This window comes from Vulpes vulpes, chromosome 7, assembly GCF_048418805.1.
Source record: "Vulpes vulpes isolate BD-2025 chromosome 7, VulVul3, whole genome shotgun sequence".
Lineage (NCBI taxonomy): Eukaryota > Metazoa > Chordata > Mammalia > Carnivora > Canidae > Vulpes > Vulpes vulpes.
The window spans coordinates 10128575-10148816 of record NC_132786.1 but is presented as its reverse complement, the minus strand read 5'-3'; the positions used below and the strand labels follow the sequence as shown (position 1 = coordinate 10148816).

At 41.1% G+C, this 20242-nt stretch overlaps 1 protein-coding gene across 1 annotated transcript in view; it reads right to left on the bottom strand.

Moving 5' to 3' along the window:
- KIAA1549 (KIAA1549 ortholog) overlaps window positions 1–20242 on the bottom strand; it is a 138333-nt gene that overhangs the window by 48867 nt on the left and 69224 nt on the right. The window contains exons 8-10 of the mRNA XM_072762919.1: window positions 19739–19887; window positions 10457–10634; window positions 7474–7658 (exon numbers count right to left, since the gene is read on the bottom strand). Coding sequence (XP_072619020.1) covers window positions 7474–7658; window positions 10457–10634; window positions 19739–19887 — 512 coding nt within the window. The remainder of the gene's footprint in view (window positions 1–7473; window positions 7659–10456; window positions 10635–19738; window positions 19888–20242) is intronic.

Below are 20242 nucleotides of genomic sequence, written 5' to 3'. Positions count from 1 at the left end.
GTACAGGATCAAATGGCTAGGCCATAATATAAAACACATCACAAGACGATACCTGACTCACCATCACAGTAGCATGATCATGACTATGCAGTTCCAGAGGGATAGGCACAAGCGAGACACTCTTTACAGAGAAATGGAGACTTGAGCCAGGACTCACAAGGCAGACAGAACTGGGAAATGAAAAGGGGCAGCTACACAGAGAATGTTCTAGATCATGTCAGGCACCAGGAAACACTTGAGGGCTGGGAAGAGATCACATCAGGTGCCCTAGAAGGGTCAGAATGTGGGGAGAGAGAGAAGGCTGGCTAACAACAAATGTCAGTTTCTGGAGCAGGAAACCACCAAGTATTTCTGAAGAGGCAGATTTCTAAAATCCAAGAAGACAGGACACAAAGAGATGTAAAAGGGCCAACAATACCCATGCAAGCAATAATGAAAGCCTGAGCCCCAAATCCTAGCAATGAAAATGGGAAGGAATGAATAGTTCTAGAGACTGGGCTGAAGGATCTGGAAGCCAAAAATAGACACAAGAGGCAAAGGAGGGAAAGCAGCCAGTGATGACTTGAATGACTTATACAGGCAGGCATCCTGAACAGTGGAAGGGACATTCATCACGAAAGAATGGTAACCTGAGGAGATAAAAAGACAGGTTTCACTTTAGACATGCTGAGTTTGAGATGGCAGGAAAAGCTCCAAAGGAGAGTAGCCCCGTGTTGCTGGACATGGAGGACAATGGTGTGGGGGAAATTCCAGGCTGGAGACAGGACTTTGAGAGAATCTATATAGAAGATGACAGGTAGGGGACCTGAGATTTTTTTTTTCTCCTGACATTTTTCAAGATGAAAACAGAGTCTGTGGATAAAATGTTGGGGAACATCTAATAGTTTGGGGCTCAAAGGAGGAAAAGGAGGAAAAGCAAAAAATAGGTGACTTCAAAGAAAAGAATTTGCCAAGTTCAATGTAATAGAAGGCAAGGGGATAGAAAATTTCCAGGAAGGAGGGACCAATGGAAATAACAGGGATGCAAAGAGGAAGCAGAAAGGGGTCTTTGAAAAAGTCCACCTCTCACGCTGGTGGACACAGAAGTCCTACCTGAGCACCTGGTAGCAACACCAAACCCTCAACCAAGACCCCCTGAACCTGCCACCACAGAGTCCAGACCTCAGCCTCCAGGCCCATGTAACACAGAAGTATACAGAACTGTGGGCAATAAAGGTAAGGCACCTTTTGTGGTGTGACACTAAAAAAGTGTTGGGGTGGGTAGGGGGATATCATGTGTCATTAATTTGAGCTTGAAGAGTATAGGAAACTAAACTGCATTTCAATAATTGTCCCAAGGGACAATTTGGCAGGAAGGCCAAACGCACAACCAAAGAAAGCCCCTAGGCCATATTCCACCCCTAAAGAAAGTCTATCAGTCAAAGACAAAGGCCAAACCAATGTAAGGAGTTATTTTAGACAATGTGCTATGCAGAAGCAAAAGGTTTTGTCATATATATGTTAGTTTTATGCCAAATGAGTGACAACACCAATAACCTACATTTGTGATCTCGAAGGTCTTTTTAGCACTGCAAGTGAAAAGGAAAGTAGTCGGCAGTAATGACTTATGCCAGCAGAGGGAGACAAAACTTACTATAAATGTAGTTTAGAAAGGCGTTGCTTGGAAACAAAAGGCAAAGCCCTGGTGTGGCTGTATTTTCTAAATTAATGATGTCATGTGACAAGAGCAGGCTACCCCACCTCAGGGGGCCTTTGTGATTTGCACACAGTCCTTGGCTCAGGAACACTGTTTCACATACACAAACCCAAACCTGCCCCTCTCAGGTTCCCCACTCCCCTCCAACCACTCAGGATAAGCTTATCTCATCCACAAGACGGTGATCTTCAGTAGGACTCCCCGAATCCCTGGGGGGTATATGTTTTCCTAGGGGTATGCAGCTATTTTAAGACCATCACAGTCCAGATGGACAAGCTCTGTATGTGCTCTTCACTACCAGTGATTTTCCTGAGTGTGTGTGCCTGTGGTCTGGGCATTGCACTGATTCCCCTTTCCTGCCTCCCGTCATAAGGGTCCTTCTCCTACTTTACAGAAGAGAGGCACACCTCTCACCACAGCTGTATGTACTTCATGGTAGCTCCATAAACAAGCTGCCTCTAAGTGAAAGAATCACAGACATAATCAACACAGAGTCAACATCATTAACACCATTTAATAAATCTTGGTAAAATCTTTTTTAGTGTATCTCTCAGCAAGAAACTAAAATGTCTCCAATGACCAATACAATCACTTTTGCAAGGTAGGTGGTCTGCTTTACCCAAATTAAAAGAGGAGCCACAGACTGTCTCCTCCAAGTAGAGATCTCCAAGTGATTAAGGGAAAAATACAAACAGCACCACTTCTGCGGTGCCTTCCGTGTACCCCAAGTCTAGGAGTTAATACTACTGGTCTACCCTGACAAACTCTCAGAGTTTGTGCAAGAAACAAGCATCTGGATATGTTAAAATGCTTCATTATTGTTGCTGTTGGTTGATGAAATATCAAACAGTTAATATAAATAGCTAAGCGTTCTCAGGCATCAGATAAAACCCATGAAGTTAGATACAAAACTTCATAATTTAGCAACAGGGTGTGACACATGGTCGACCATCTGTAAATATTTGATGACTAAATGAATTTTAAAAAGTCAGTTGAAGCTCCAAACTTATTGGATCTTTTGGGGAGCCAAGACAATGGCTGTATGTCATCAATAAAATATATGTCCATCAAAGCCCTGTTGGCTTACTGTTGATTCCCACTAACATTTTCGAATATATCCATTAGATCCTTGCACTTCTCACCGGCAGTGTGAGTCACCACCTTTTACAATAGAATTTTGGCAACTACTCTGTGCTTCTGCACAAAACAAAAGCTATCTTAGAACACACAGAAGGAAGAAATTAGAGGAAACCTTGCCCACTTATGGAATTAGCTCCTTTTGTTTCATCCTTACTTTCCAGAATGCTTTTTCTTTCCATTTCTTTAAAAAAAAAAAAATCTAGAGTTAAGTCTGGATGTATTGTATCTCTGGCTTCCACATGCAGAACAAGCTTCAATCAGTAATTTATAAAAGAAGAGCCACGATTAATTAGTGCCTTCAATATTTCCATTAGGACTCGTTATTTCTGAGGAAAGACGGCTCTTTTGTTCCTTCTCTCTTTAATATGTCACAGAGGGGACAGGCCTCATTGTCCGTGCCCCGCTGGAATACATCACCGACAAGTCAGAGTGGGCTGGTAAAGCAGGTCAGCCAAAGAACAGGAGAGATGTCTGATGAATTTTAAAACATATGAGCCATAAATGTAATAAAACCTGGGTGGAATAAGATAAGAGTGAATCTCTAGCACTCCAGTTAGCCTGAACTCCTGAGAAGGAGCAGTTAAGGTGACAATAGAAATCACAGGGCAAACCCCAAACGTGCCCAAAATGAAAATTTGCAATCTCGAAGACAGCAGCATTGTCTACCCATTTCTTATTTGGTGGATGTGATCTGTGAAAAGCCCCCACAGTTGCCGTGCTGCTTCCATTCAGAAGGTGAAGAGAAGGCAAAGTTACTGCCGTGTGTGTCTACTGCAGCCCCAGGGCCTCTGGTCACCCTGTGGTCTAGGAGTTAGAGGAGCAGAACTCCCAAGATTCTCCCGCCCGCAGGCCACAGCAAGTCACAGCCAAGCGACCACGGGGGTCCTGAACTCTCCACATAGTAGACACCACAGGGTCCTTGAGGAGAATCAAAGAGCAACCACAGGAGATGAGATGAACTGGGCTGAGATGGGAGAAAAGACCACAGAGCCACTCCCTTCGATCAGCTGTCCACACAGCCTTCCAAAGTGGCCGTTTGAGGGCAGCCCGGGTGGCTCAGCGGTTTAGTGCTGCCTTCAGCCCAGATCCTGATCCTGGAGACCCGGGATCGAGTCCCATGTCGGGCTCCCTGCATGGAGCCCTCTGCCTGTGTCTCTGCCTCTCTCTCTCTCTCCATCTCTCATGAATAAATAAATAAAATATTTAAAAAACAAACTGGTTGTTTGAGACCTAAATACATTCAAGCTGCTCTCCCTGCTGAAAATCCTTCTGTGGCTGCTCCCCACTACCAACAGCACCACTGCTGACCCCTGATATGTCCTACAACCCCTCCCAACCTGGCTCTCGCCTACTGTCAACTCAGCTTTTGCTGCGCCCTTCCAGGCAACCTTTCCTCCATCATTCCTGATATATAGGCCATTCCCTTGACCTGTGCCCACTGTAATTACCTGGCTTCATCTCCTCAACCTCTGAGCTTCAACCCCAGCATTGCCTCTTTCCAGAAGACAGAGGCAGTCCACCACCTGGAAGGCTGCCCCTCCTCTCTGCTTCCAAGACAACCTACACAGACTTATGCTGCTATGTGCCAGCATCTGGGTCACTTGTCCTTCTCCCCTACTGAAGTGCTCAAAGCAGGGATTGCATGTTATCTGGGCTTGTAACCTAGCCTGGCCCTGCTTGGCTCAGAGCAATTGCTTGGTGATACAGTGACTAAGGCAGCTCTTTCGGCTGCCCACTGGTCAGGAACCACGGTTCCACACCAACAACAGAGAGTGGACTGTCCCCATCAGAAGGAACAAGTTTTCATGGGACCAGCAGCATCTAGCCAATGCCATTCATATCTTTAAACAGAACCTCAACAGGGCAAGGTGGGTCCAAGCCACAGTTTTTCTGATACCAGTCAGCAGTGATTATTTTGGGCCACAAGCTAAAGGGACTACAGATAAAAGAAAGATAAAGGTTAGAATTGTTTTTTTAATTACTGGAAATAAAAAAGGACCCTGTTTCAAAATGTGACAGAATGGCTTCTACCTCTTGTATGTCAAACCTAATCCACTCCCAGACAATCTGAAGAGATTTCCTGCTCATTACAAGGGGTCAGGAGGTGTGGATTTTTGGTCGGCACAATTATTGTTTGTAGCTCTGCGATTTGCTCAAGGATCGGGGAAGAGTAGTAGTGTGGCAGCATCAGGGGGTAGGGGAAGCAGGACACAGAGAGAAAAAACAGAGAGCCACACAAGGACAAAGAACTCTTGCAGTCCCAGGGGAAACTAATTATCTTTTCAGCTTGTCCCAAGGGATGGGCTAGAGGCCCTTCCCTACTGCCAGGTATGTCTTAGAAGACACACTTGTAAAGTAGATATGTGTTTCTAAACTAAACAGAGATCATCCTTTTCCTGTTATAAACATCTGGGTTCCCATGCAGGCAAAACAAAGACCACACTTCTGAAATGTCACAGAGTTTGCTCCCCCAGCCCTGACCCACCTCAGAAGATGCTGACTCCCTCAGGGACTCCTCCACACAGAAGACCTTCCCACAAACATGTTGTAAAGACGTATGTACAAATCCTACAGCACATGCAAAGCAAGAGCAACCCCAAGGGCTGGAGGTTCTATTTGAAACTCTGTCTGATTTACAACAACATCTGGGGCACAAAGATATTTCAGAAGTAAAAGTGGGAAAAGGAGAAAACTTGGGGAATATCCTGTTTTGAACTCAAGGGATGCTACCCTCTGACAGCTGAATGAAGTAACAGATGATGGATGGGCTTCACATGGATGGTTTATGTTAGGGAACCTGGAATATGAAAGACCTGAATATATAATCATCTACATTGGATCAATCTCGCTGTAACAATACTCTTTCACCAGAACAAAAACATTTCCAAACTTATTGTTGATTTTACTACAATGAAATTCACAGTATAAATGATTTAGTACCTTAAGCACTTTTTCCAGGCGTTTCCATGGCATTATCTACTCTAACAACAAAACAGTCTTAGCACCACGTAAATAATAAATGAAGATAGGTCATAAATATAATTTTAATGTGTAACATGCTTCCATTACACTTGATAACCATAAGCTTGCAATTTAGTCACGATTTTGCATTTTTAGTTAATTCACAAGAAAAAGAATACTCTTCATCTACTTTTCCAAAAGTGCAATAAATTAAAAATACCTATTTTTTCATCTAGTAGGTGTATGTTTGTAATGGGCAGAATTTTTTAGACCCAGGCAAAATAAATTTAAAAGATTAACAGGTAGCCCTTTGTTTCTTATTCATCTGTTTCTTGCTTGCTTTTTCTTATGAAATTTTTAGAGTCAAGTGAGTCCTCTGTGTGAGACCCATGGAGGGTACACATTCACACAGTTGACGAACTACCACTTTCCATTCCTTTGTTAACGGCTAATCTGCATGATGTGCTAGATGTGTGGCAATACTGAGTTTTTCACTGGTACTTGGCATGTTTCTGCTCACATCAGATCAACCAAAACTAAGCACTTACCAAGAATCAATGCCTTTGCTCTGAAACTGGTATGTGACAATTAAATATTGCAGAAATCATTGAAACATAAAAGGGAGAATTGCTATTACAAAACCTAAGTCAAATGTTTTGGTATGACATGAAAAAGATGTTTTTAAAAAACTGCTGTCAAATTAGGTGTAGGTGAGTTAGGTCTAAAAGATTACAGAGTTGGGGTGGGTACTGGAAAAAATCTGAAGAATTTTATACTCAGGTTGCTTGCTCTTCTCTAAAGAAACCCAAACTGGAAACTGCAGCTGATGCATTATAGGTGTTGTTTCTCTTTTAATTCTTTTAACTTTAGTTTTTATTTTCGAGAAGGAGAGAGAGTTACAAGCAGGCTCGGGGCTCAGTACAGAGCCCAATGTGGAAACTTGGTCTCATGACCCTGAGATCATGACCTGAGCCTAAATCAAGTCGGTCGTTTAACCACCTGAGCCACCTAGGCACTCCTAGGTGTGTTGTTTCTTACAACACCACACAGAATCTTCTCAAGTAAACCAACTGTTCAAAAAATAAAATATATTTTTTAAAAAGACTCAGTACATTGAAAGATTGGTGAATACAGACCTACTCATATATTTAAGTTAAAATGTTTAAGGCATATAGTATCATTTCTCAATGATTAAGTGGTCTTGATCAAAGTGGATAGTGGGGAAAAAAAAAAAAGTGGATAGTGGGTTTCCAACATGGTGGATGGAAAATAAAGGAGCCGTCGAGTGGAGTTGTGTATGAAAGAAATAGACACACAAATCTGATAAAACCTCCCTTGGCTCCTGTTCTTGGAAAACATCCAGGGTTAAAATAGATCAGAATTCATACAAAAATGGATGTGATCTTTGAACTAATCATCTTATAAATAAAATCACAGAACTCAGAACTCATAACATTGCTAAGCCCTGATACAACTTCATCTTCTTGGCATATAATTAATACTACAGAAGAATCATGGTTCCAGTAAGCAAACATGAGGCAAAGAGATACCACCATTAAAGCCAGAAAATGTCCCTATGAGCTCTGTCTCCCGTCTTTCAGTATCAAGAGCCTGAACTCCGCCTAACTCCAGCCCGTAAGTCTGCCTGTGTGCCGGCTGGGGAATTAAGCTCTTACCTTCTGACGCTGCTGGATGTTGGCCACCGTGTCAGGTTGGAAGTCTAACTTGTCCGTGCGGCAGAGTTTCCAGTAGAGGATGATGACAATCACCATTACCACCAACACTGGAATGACCACCCCGACAATGACCCAGAGGTTGTTGCTCTGGGACGCTGGGGACGGCCTCTTCACTCTGTCCAAGGCTGCAGACAAAGAAGACAGGCTGTTCACTAATTCCTCTGCACTCATTTACTGGACAGCCCTTCTGTGCCTTCTTCGATGAGAAGCCTGGGACATCCCTGTCATTTCAGGTCAAGACAACTGGTCAGAGGCTGTGATCTCCTGGCGACCAGAAACGTGACGCAGTAAAACAAACACAACATAGAATGCTACATCCTCAATGCATTACGGACCATGGTGACATATGTGACATGTCTAAATGAACATGGCTCATCTGATGGCAGAGCTAGGTTAATTCCAGGTCTCCTGACTTCTATCAGCACCACCCTAATCTCAATGCAGGAACGCTTCCATACTAAAAATCAGAAATCCCAGAAAGTAGTCTGCAAGCACTGTCTTAGTTTCCTTACCTGTGCATCTCTCTCTAAACCCCCTGAAATAAGACTTAAGGTACCAGGTGTCAGTTTTAAAATTATATTATATCCAACTTCCTTACTCTGAATCTGCTACTCCCCACCCTCCTGCCCACCCCAAACACTGCCACCGACTCCCATCTTGCATGGCCTTGGATGAATATGTCTCAGCCACTCTGTCTTCACTTCTGTCACTAGCTCTTTTCCCTAATCTCACCTCCCGGCCCTGGGCCCTCATCCTCTTCATTCTGCACTCATCTTCTCAAAGGACTCAGCTCCTCTTAAAGTTCAGGTTCCAATGACCAGATACCCCAACCCAAAACATCCCCTCCCCTCTGCCCAACCTTCTCATCTGTCATGATCACTTCATTAAAACTGCTCCATAACAAGGCTAGTGGCCTCCTCGTATAAGTTCTTTTGTTCTGGGTACCTTTGCCTTGCAAACGGTACCTTACTATTTTAAAATGTATTTTATTACATAAATGTGTCATCTTGATATGCTGTACTACTTTGCTCATTAACATGGTCATGACTCTAAGTCTTGTCTTTTCAAATGCAGTTCAGTCTTCAGAAGCAGGAGGCTAAGTTTTAGGCTCTTTTCATATTCCATAATGGTTCACACACACTATGGGATCTAAATGTTTCTGCTCAAAGATGTAAGAACAAAAAGATCCTTGGTGCTGGTTTAAGAGAGGGCTCAGGCCTCTGGGAGACTGAAAAGGGAGGGAACAAGCACTCTAAGGCATAAGCACTATGAAGGAAGCACAAATGACACAGCAGGGACCATGCAGGAAATAGAAAAGGGGCAAGGTGTTAATCTTATTTTTAAATCTGGCCTGAACAGAGTCTATATATTAGTTCATTTTGCATGAAAACAACTGACAGTTCATGAGGAGTGACAGAGTCAAAGTGAGGAGCTGGGGAGACAACTGTATGCTGTTCTTAGTTCTAACCTAGTAACACCCTAGGAGAGGCACAAATGGGCCAAACAGGGCCCTGCTACCAGGATCCACAGCTGCATGGGGGCTGAGCCTGATGTTGGCCGAGAAGGCTCCCAACCCCAGGATCCTTACCCGGTGGTTTTTAGCAGGAAACTAAGGAAAGAGAGGTACAAAGAAGAGAGGGGGGGAAAAAAAAAAAAAAGAAGAGGGAAGTAGCTTGAAAGATGCCTATACCCTATTGCAATCCATCTTCTTTCAGAGGGGAAGTGCTTAGCTGGACTGGGAGGCACCTCTCCTACAACCAGAAATGTCCCAGGTGAAGACATAAGTATGCACTGATTTGAAACAACATACTGAGATGCAATCATATCTCAAATACTAGCAAACCATCAACAGATTATTTGCTTAAGCTCTCCCCCACCATCATCTGTGAATGAGACAAAGTGTGCCCATGGGCCCTCACCCCGCTTAGTTTCCAGGGACAAGTACAGATTTCACAAAGAATCTTCCATTACCAAGAATAACCATGAAGCTGTCGTTTTTTAAAGGTGCCTTTACATCTTATGTGTTTTCTCTATAAAGAATTTTTCAATATTCTCTGATGCTCAATTCCCTTCTAAACACTTACTTATCCCTTTAGTGTTGGGAGCAAGTATCACCAAGCTCCTACAGGACTGCTCTCTGGCTCATAAGCAAAAACATCCCCATTAAAATAGCAGTCTGATTCACAAAGGAACATTTAGAGAAATACACTCTTCTGTGACTCTCCTTTTTCTTAATTTTCAATACCCAAAATCTGGGAGTTGAAAAATAAGGCACTGAGAGCAACCACTGCCGGGGGCAGGAGCCAAGTATCTTCCAACAATAATACAGAAATATCCAAATACCTCTTTCTAAACTATGAAGTACTGTGAGGATGGGGAGGGAGAGAAACAGCACTGAAAAGGGTGAGGATCAAGGACTTCTTTGTGTTAAAAAACTCAGCAGGAAGCCAATAAATGCAGAGGGCACCTCCCAGCTTCCTGTGTGACTAACTGTCCCCACCAACATTCAAAATATGACAGACACGATTTTGGAATAAATACAGAGAAAACAAGTTCTTTTACGTAAGACAAGATTTTTAAAAAGAGGAATAGTACAGAAGTAGGGGAAAAAATATGACAGTTAACTTTAGCTACTAGAACTCACTCTAACCGACACAAAATGCTGGGTAGGAAAACAGCTACAAGCACAAAGCAGCTGAAATGGAAGAAAGACTTTGGCAAGTGAATTTTAACAACCGACATTTTATACAAGTGCCCACGTAAGAAATATTAAGGGTCGAACACATAAATCTACTCTGTGCACCTAAGCATGCTTTAAATTCAGATTTCATTGTCCGAAAAAACAAAACAAAACAAAACAAAACTGGCTTTTGATCTCAGCATAGCACAGACACTACTTAGGGTCTATGCCTCACACACTTACGTTGGGCAACAGCGCCTTGAATTCGATAACCCAAGATAATGGCTGCTCTCTGGATATCTATCTTGTTAATCAGATCTGAAGACTTGACTGCACTGAGTCTTTCTCCATCTTGATCCTCCACAAAGTAGATGAGCTGCACAGGATTGTCATCTCCCTCCAGCCTTGACACGTTTACCATCTGAAAGATAATAGAAACCATTAGCATTTTCAAAGCTCTTATTTCCAGATGCCCTGTCTCAAGGTACTCAATCTTGACTGTGTTATTCAGGATTCATTCCAACCCTCATAATGAGCTTGTTACACCATCCAGAACACCATTCTGGATCCATTCTGGATCCCAGAATCCCCACGATGCTCTCTTGGTGGGAAGAGGGACAATTAAAATGAAAGTTACTCTATATGGGATAACAGACGTGCTTCATCTGCTCAGTCTTCCATAAGACAAATAGGCAAGTAGGATACAGAGAACACAGGGTTGCCAGGTCCAGGCAGTCTAGAATTGCTACCAATTAGCTCCAGCATATCATGGGAGAACACTGTTGTCCTCCCAACATGAATCATAAGGGTTAGGTACATCACCGATTCTAAGAAACGATCACTGCTTCTATCCAATCTCATCTTGAATCTAATCAGGACTTTTTCTTTTTTTAGGGCAAGGTTTCTCAACCTTGGCACCTCTACCATTTTGGTTCAATGGGGCAGGGGAGAGGGGAGGGCTATCCCAAGTATTGTAGGATATTTAGCAGCAACATCACTGTCTTCCAATCATAAGATGCCAGTACCAACAGCCACCCCTTCCCTCACCAGTTGTGACAACCAAAAATGTCACCAGACATTGTCAAATGTACACATGTGGGGAGTGGGGAGGGGAGGGCACAAAAACCACTGCCACTTGAGAACCACTGCTCTCAGGATGATAAATCTCATAAATGCTTTAATACCTCACTCTCAACAATGCATGGATCACAGAGACAGAGAATCAGTAAGGCAAGCGTATATTTGAGCAACACTATAGACTAAAGGAACCTGACATTTACAGAACATTCCATCCAATCAACAGAATACACATTCTTTTCAAGCACATGTGGAACACTCTCTAAGATACAGTATATGTTGGGCCACAAAACAGTTTCAACAAATTCAAGAAGATAGAAATTATATCAAGTATCCTTTCTGACCACAATGGTATAAAACTACAATCAATAATAGGAGAAAAGCTGGAAATTTCACAAAAACATGGAAATTAAACAGCACATTCCTGAAAACATCAATAGATTAAGGAAGAAATCAAAAGGGAAATTTAAAAAATATATCAAGACAAATGAAAACAGAAATACAACTTCTCAAAACTTTTGGGATGTAGCAAAAACAGTTATAAGAGGAAATTTTATAGCTATAAATGCATGCATCAAGAAAAAAGAAAAATCTCAAATAAAAAACTTGGGTATCTGGGTGATTCAATCCCTTAAGTGTCTGAATCTTGATTTTGGCTCAGCTCATAATCTCAAGGTTGTGGGACTGAGCCCCACATCAGGCTCCACACTCAGTAGGGAGTCTGCTTAAGATTCCCTCTCCCTCTACTCCTCATTCCTCTAGTAAATGCACATGCTCTCTCTGAAAAAAGTCAATAAATCTTTTTTCTTTAAGATTTTATTTATTTATTCATGAGAGACACAGAGAGAGAGAGAGAGAGAGAGAGAGAGAGAGAGAGGCAGAGACACAGGCAGAGGGAGAAGCAGACTCCATGCAGGGAGCCCGACGTGGGACTCGATCCGGGTCTCCAGGATCAGGCCCCAGGATGAAGGCAGCACTAAACCGCTGAGCTACCCGGGCTGCCCCAAAGCCAATAAATCTTAAAAAAAAAAAAAAAAAAAAAAAGAAAGAAAAGAAAAAAAACACACACACACACACAAACCTAACTTTACACCTCAAGGAACTAGGAGACAAAAAGAAAAACCTAACCCCAAAGTTAGCAGAAGGGAGAAAATAATAAAGACTAGAGTGGAAATAAGTAAGACAGAGAATAGGAAAAATTAATAAAACTAAGAGTTGGCTTTTTGAAAAGATAAACAAATTTGACAAATCTTTAGCTAGACTAACAAAAAAGAAAGCAGACTCAAATGAAAGTGTTAAGTGAAAGAGGAGACACTACAACATATAACAGAAATACAAAGGATCATAAGAGAATATTCTGAAAAATTACACACCAACAAATCAGATAACCTAGAAGCAATGGATAAATTCCTGGAAATACACAACCCACTGAGACTGAATCATGAAGAAACAGAAAATGTGAATCGATCAATAAGGATTAAGTAGACTGAATCAGTAATCAAAAACTTCCCAACAAAAAAAGCCCAGGACCAGATGGTTTCACTGATGAATTCTACCAAACATTCAAAGAATTAATACTAATCCTTCTCAAAATTTTCCAAAACAATCAAGAGAAGGGAACATTCTCAAACTCATTTTATGAGACCATCATTACCATGATGCCAAAGTCCACTAAGGACACTACAAAAAAAAGAAAACTACAGACCAATATCTCAGATGAATTAGATGCAAAAATTCTCAACAAAATACTAGCAAACCAAATGCAACAGTACATTAAAAAGACCATGCAATATGGGGCACCTGGGTGGCTCAGTTGGTTCAGCATCTGACTCTTGGTTTCGGCTCAGGTCATAATCTCAGAGTTGTGAGATCAAGCCCCATGTCAGGCTCTGTGCTCAGCGCCGTGTCTGCTGTGGATTCTCTCTCTCTCTCTCTCTCTCTCTCTCTCTCCCCACCTCTGCTCCTTCCCTCACTTGCACTCATGCTTTTTCTCTCTCAAATAAATAAATACAATCTTAAAAAAAAAAAAGATCATGCAACATGATCAAGTGGGATTCATCTTTGAGATACAAGGATGGCTTAACATATGCAAATCAGCAAGTATGACATATTGCATTGATAAATGAAAGACAAAAATCATATGATCATCTCAACAGATGTAGGAAAAGTATTTGATAAAATTCAATTTCCACTCATCATATAACCTCTCAACGAACTGAGTGGGGAAGGAAAATATATCAACATAGTAAAGGCCATATATGACAAACCCAGAGCTAACATACTCAGTTGTGAAAGGCTGAAAGTTTTTCCTGTAAGATCAGAAACAAGACAAGAGTGCCCATTCTCATCACTCTTGTTCAGTACAGTACTAGAGTCCTAGCCAGTGCAGTCAGGCAAGAAAAAGAAAGAAAAGGCATCCAAAGGAAAAAGGAAAAAAAAAAAAAGAGAAAAGAAAAAGTAGAATCTGTTACCATTTGCATACGACATATTACGTATAGAAAACCCTAAAGGCTCGACAAAAATACTGTTAAAATAAATGAATTCAATAAAGTTACAGGATACAAAATTAATATATTAAAATCTGTTGTGTTTGGTGGTTTTTTGTGTTTGTTTTGTTTTTTAAGTAGCTTCCATGCCCAGTGCAAAGCCCAACGTGGGGCCGGAAATCAAGACCTGAGCTGAGGGATCCCTGGGTGGCTCAGCAGTTTAGCGACTGCCTTCAGCCCAGGGCATGATCCTGGAGTCCCAGGATTGAGTCCCACATCGGGCTCCCTGCATGGGGCCTGCTTCTCCCTCTACCTGTGTCTCTGCCTCTGTGTGTGTGTGTGTGTGTGTATGTCGCTCATCAATAAGTAAATAAAATCTTAAAAAAAAAAAAAAAGACTTGAGCTGAAATCAAGAGTCAGACCAACGAACTGAGCCACTCAGGTGCTCCCAACGCTATCTATATACTAATAAGGAAGTATTTGCAAAAAAAAAAAATTTAAACAGTCCCATTCACAATAGCATCAAAAATAATAAAATAGGGACACTTGGTGGCTCAGCGGTTAAGCACCTGCCTTTGGCCCAGGGCGTGATCCTGGAGTCCCAGGATCAAATCCCGCTTCTGGCTCCCTGCATGGAGCCTGCTTCTCTCTCAACCTGTGTCTCTGCCTCTCTCTCTGTGTTTCTCATGAATAAATAAAATTTTTAAATAATAATAATAATAATAATAATAATAAATACTTAGGATAAATTTAACCAGGAATTAGAAGATCTGCACACTAAAAACTTTAAGACATTGATGAAAGAAACTGAAGACACAAATAAATGGAAAGATACCCCGTGTTCATGGTCTGGAAGAATTAATATTGCTAAAAGTTCATACTACCCTGGGGTACCTGGGTGGCTCAGTCAGTTAAGCATTGGCCTTTGGCTCACATCATGATCCCAGGGCCCTGGGATGGAGCCCCACATTGGCCTTCCTGCTCAGCCATGAATCTATTTCTCCTTCTCCCTCTGCCTCTCCACCTCTTGTGCTCTCTCTCTCTCAAATAAATAAATTTTTAAAATCTTTTTTTAAAAAAATGTCCATACTATCCAAAGCCATCTATAGATGTCATCTATAGCCCTCTGTAGCCATTAAAATTCCAATGGCATTTCAGAAATAGGAAAACAATCCTAATATTCATATGGAACCAGAGAAGACCCTGGTGACCTAGGAGCCAAGAATACCCAACAGGGAAAAGATAGTCTCTCCAATAAATCGTGTTGGAAAAACTGTATATTCACAACCAAAAGAATGAAACTGGGCCCCATCTTATATCACTCACAAAAAATAACTCCAATGGAAAAATTTAAATGTAAGACTTGAAACCATGAAACTCTTAGAAGAAAACTTAAGGGAAAGGCTCCTTGACATTTGTCTTAGCAATGATTTTCTGGATATAACACTCAAAGCACAAGCAACAAAGCAAAAATAAAAACATGGACTATATTAAACGTAAAAGCTTCTGCACAGCAAAAGAAAGATTCAACAAACTGAAAAGGCAACCTATGGAATGGGAGAAAATATGCACAAATCATATACCTGATGAGGAGTTAATATCCAAAATATATAAGGAACTCATAAAACTCAATAGCAAAAACAAAACAAAAAACAAAACAAACAAAAACAAACCCAAACTCTCTAAAAGTGGGCATAAGATCTGAATAGACATTTTTCCAAAAAAGGTATACAAATGGCCAACAGATATATGAAAAGGTCAACCCCACTAATCATCAGAGAAATGTAAATCAAAACAACAGTGAGGTATCACTTCACACCTGTTCGAATGCCTATCATCATAAAGATAAGAGATGGGTGCTGGTAAGAACATGGAGAAAAGGGGACCCTTGTGCATGACTGGTGGGAATGTAAATTGGTACAGGCATCGTGGAAAACAGTATGAAAATTCCTTAAAAAATTTTAAATGGAACTACCATGTGATCAAGGAATCCCACTTCTGGGTATATACCCAAAGGAAATAAAATCCACTATATCTTGAGAAGATATCTGCACTCCCCTGTTCACTGCAGCATTATTTATAACTGCTAAGACATGGAAGCCACCTAAGTGTCCACCTATGGACGAATGGATAGAGAAGATGGAATGTGATACACACACGTGCACACACACATATGGAATATTATTTGGTCATAAGAAAGAAGGAAATCCTGCCATTGGAACCACATGGATAGACCTAGGAGGGCATTATGCAAAGCAAAACAAGTCAGACAGAGAAAGACAAATATTGTATGATCTCACTTATCTGTGGAATCTAAAAAAGCCAAACTCAAAAATAGAGAATAGATGGTAGCTGCCAGGGGCAGGGGATGGGAGAAATGGATGATGGTGGTCAAAGGGTATGAATTAAGATGAATAAGTTCTAGAGATCTAACATACAGACAGCATAGTGACCGTAGTTAACAAGACTGTATTATATACCTGAGAGGTGCTGAGAGCGTAGATCTTAAAAATTCTCACCACATCCACAAAAAAGACAACTATGTGAGTAATGGATGTGTTAATTAATCTTGTGGTGGTAATCACTTTGCAATACGTAAAAATATGTGATATTTATTTGATATATGTAAAAATACATATATCAAATCATCACATTGTGTACTTTAAACCTATATGGGGTCATATGTTAATTATCTCTCAATCAAGCTGCAAAGTTGTGCATAAATTCACAATCTCCTAGGTCAAATAGTACTTTGTCCCAAGTTGAGGTCTCTCTGGTGTTATAGGTAGTCCTTTAACATTAGGACTTCAGAATCTGGTACACTTGCTGTATCACAGTTTTAGATAAATACACATTTCTATTTTGCTGTTCTTTCTCTAATAATATGCCACAATTTTACTGTCCCTTGTAACTCCAGCAAAATGCAAGACTGATGTTCTGGGGAAATACCAAAAATGAGTCTAAACCCTCTATTTTGTACAAGCAATTTGAATTTTTGGTCTCTACATTTGCCACTAGCAAAATGCAGTTGCTACTTTTCTAGCCACGTGTACAGAACTGTAATACTGCCCCGTGTTTTGGACATGGCTGCTGGACTCCTCCTTCACCACTGGAAACTTTTGGCAAATCAACAATTTCATGATTTCACTGTGAATGCCTTCTTCCAGATTATTTATAAAGATCCTTATCAACACAGGTCCAAACTCTCATCTCTAGAGAATCTGTTCTTTATACCTCCCATCCTGAGAAGGGCTCATCTATCCCACCCTTTGTTTGCTATTTCTAGGCTAATTTCCTGACCACTTCTATTCCCTAACCACCTACTCCCTCCCAAAACTGAGCTGTAGTCATTAATTTTTTATTAGCCCTTAGAATGGAATACTACTATCAAAGGACTATGTGAATGTTTATTACACTGAAAAGTTCTGATATATTTTAGAAATAGTTTCATCTTGCAGAAACCAGGTCCCCATATATTTGGGTATGTAATTAAAGATTCTACAAACTTGTCCAATCAGAAAGGAACAGTCAATAAAATCTAATTCTAGCATCCTTTTTAGATGACTTCTTATCAGATTCATATCTGGAATCCATACAACCATAGTAGAATAAAGTCATCATTTTGGGCAACATTTTCAATTTCATTTTAAAAGTTACTTTCTGATTAAAATCACATGTTCATTGTACAAATTATATGCTTATTGGAGAAATTTTGAAAAACACACAGAGTGTATAAAAAATAAAATGAAAATCACCTGAAGTTCAATCAAGTAAATTATTATAAACATTTTGGCATATTTCCATTATTTATTTCATAGGTTTCATATTAATATTTGAATGGCAGTGCATCCATTTCTTGGTAATCTCTATTCATTATATCACTCAATATGTCACTCAATTTTTATTTTTAAGAGAAAGGGGTGGGGCAGGGAGGAGTCGGAAAGAGAATCATAAGCAGGCTCCATACCCAGCTTGGAGCCTGACCTCACACCCCTGGGATCATGACTTGAGCTGAAATCAAGAGTCAAACATTTAATTGACTGGGCCACCCAGGTGCCCCTCAATATTTTTTTAAATGACAATGGCTACATAACATTCCAACATCTAAAAATTCACTATATTGATTCATTCTTCAACTGCTGGACATTTAGGTTGTTTTAATACTTTCACTTGTACAGATTATATTTTGATGAAGAATCCTACACCATTGTACATGAATTCTTGTCTACACCTCCACACTGGGTCACACTCTAAGGGGGAAGAGATGTAGGGCACAGTCCATATGCAACCCATCAGATGGCACCACCAGCTGGAATGCCTTGGTTAATTTCCACAAACCTTACATCCCCACCTGAGGGAGCTTCCACAACTAACGGAACACTTCATTATGTAGTTTTATGGTGCTCTATAACTGTTTTATGTGCATAAATTAACCTCCACCCTGACCTTGAAATCTCTGAAGCCAGGCTTGCTAAATAAGGCAAGACTTTCACAAGTCATTTTAATTTCTTCTTTGTTTTATGCTTATTTAATGTTACTTGTAATTTTTTATTAGTGTTTAAAATTTTCTTTATACTACAACTGGCAAAGGAACTAGTTTGGAAGAGGGAATCAAGAGCCATTCTTACAGAGAAAACTTGGTAAGGGGATCACAGGACAATGATGCCAGCTAAGGCAAACCACCACCACTATCCACTAGGTCAGTTCTGCATCTTTCTCTCTGATACCTCTCAACCACCCACCTCTCTGCCCCTGCACTTCGGGTTTCATCCTGCTAGCTTGCATCAGCAACGCCATAGCTCTAAATATCCCATTTTTCAAGCTCTGTAAGTTAGCGGTCAATCAAGAAAAAAGTCCAAAATAACATAATTCACATTGAGATGGGAATAAATAACAGCCCAAACCTCCAACTCTCTGTGAGCATGTGCAGTTTTAGTAAGTGACTTTTCCATTCAAATGAATCTTTTGTTCCTAATCTTGCTAGTTTACAAAACAGACTCTGTGAAGGTTGGTAACTAGACTTACTGTGGTAGTCACTTTGGAGTGGATGCAAATATCAAATCATTATCTTGTACACTTGAAACTAATATGATGTTATATATCAATTTTACCTCAATTAAAACAACAAAAAGTGGAGGAAACTGGGTAATATGAAACAACCAGGGCAGCCCGAGTGACTCAGTGGTTTAGCGCCGCCTTCAGCCCAAGGCCTGATAATGGAGACCCAGGATCGAGTCCCACATTGGTCTCCCTGCATGGAGCCTGCTTCTCCCTCTGCCTGTTTCTCTGCCTCTCTCTGTGTCTCTCATGAATAAATTTTTTAAAAATCTTAAAAAAAAAAAGAAAAAAAAAGAAAGAAACAACCAGGGTTGGCAGGAGGCAGGGAGGATGAAGTACTAGGATAGAGGGCACAAAATTCTCCTCTCTCCTGTCTCTTAAGGTCTCTTCCAGCTGGATGATTTATGGCTATGATGCTACTAATAATACTTACCACTGCATGAAACTGGCTATAGTTTTGGTAATTAAAAAACTACTCCAAAAAATAAGGTCATCTTGATGGCATGGCAACCCAGTGACACAATTTTTTTGCTGTGCTCCCCATGGGTCTATTTGTCTAGACACTAGTCGAACTCAAATGATACCACATTCACTTGCTACCTGATATAGCCATCAGTCTAAATTAGAATCTTCTCATGGCATTTTCCATTTGCATGAAAATACAGCATGTTTTGGGACGCCTGGGTGGCTCAGTGATTGATCCCAGAGTCCAGGGATCGAGTCCCATATCAGGCTCTCTGCAAGGAGCCTGCTTCTCCCCCTGCCTATATCTCTGTCCCTCTGTGCCCCTCTGTCTCTCATGAATAAAGAAATTTAAAAATCTTTCAAAGAAAAAGAAAATACAGCGTGTTTTCAGACAACTCTCTGCCCCTCCTTCCCTCCTCCCTTGGCCTTCTTAGGATACCTGCACCACACTGTTCCCAGCAGCAATGGTGGCCCTTCTCCACATCCGCCTTCGGGTGGACACCTCACTGAGCAGCTGGGCCAGCTTGCGCTCCATCTCAGCCTGAAACACTTCATTCTGGAGCTGCTTCTCAACGACGCCCAGGAGAACTACATTTACAAAACAAAACATGCAGGCCCCAAAACAAGTTAGCAGTGGAGGAAAAATGAGTGCATGTAGAGGAGAAATTAACACAGGATTCCTATAAACTGCCAGTCCTTCAGGAGGAGGCATTAAGAGGAGAAAAAGCAAACATGAACGGGGTCATGGGGAGCCAGGAAGTGCCGTTCAGGGGTCTTATTTACAGTTCTAAGCTCTATTACACAGACTGGTGGCAAGAAGTCCCAGGAACTCAGCAGCATAGAAGCTTTGTAGCTAAGAACTCCCACACAGGAGCCAACATTTAATCCACACTTCTGTCCAAATTTTTGGAAATGGTTTGAGTTCATATCTTATCTTGACTCA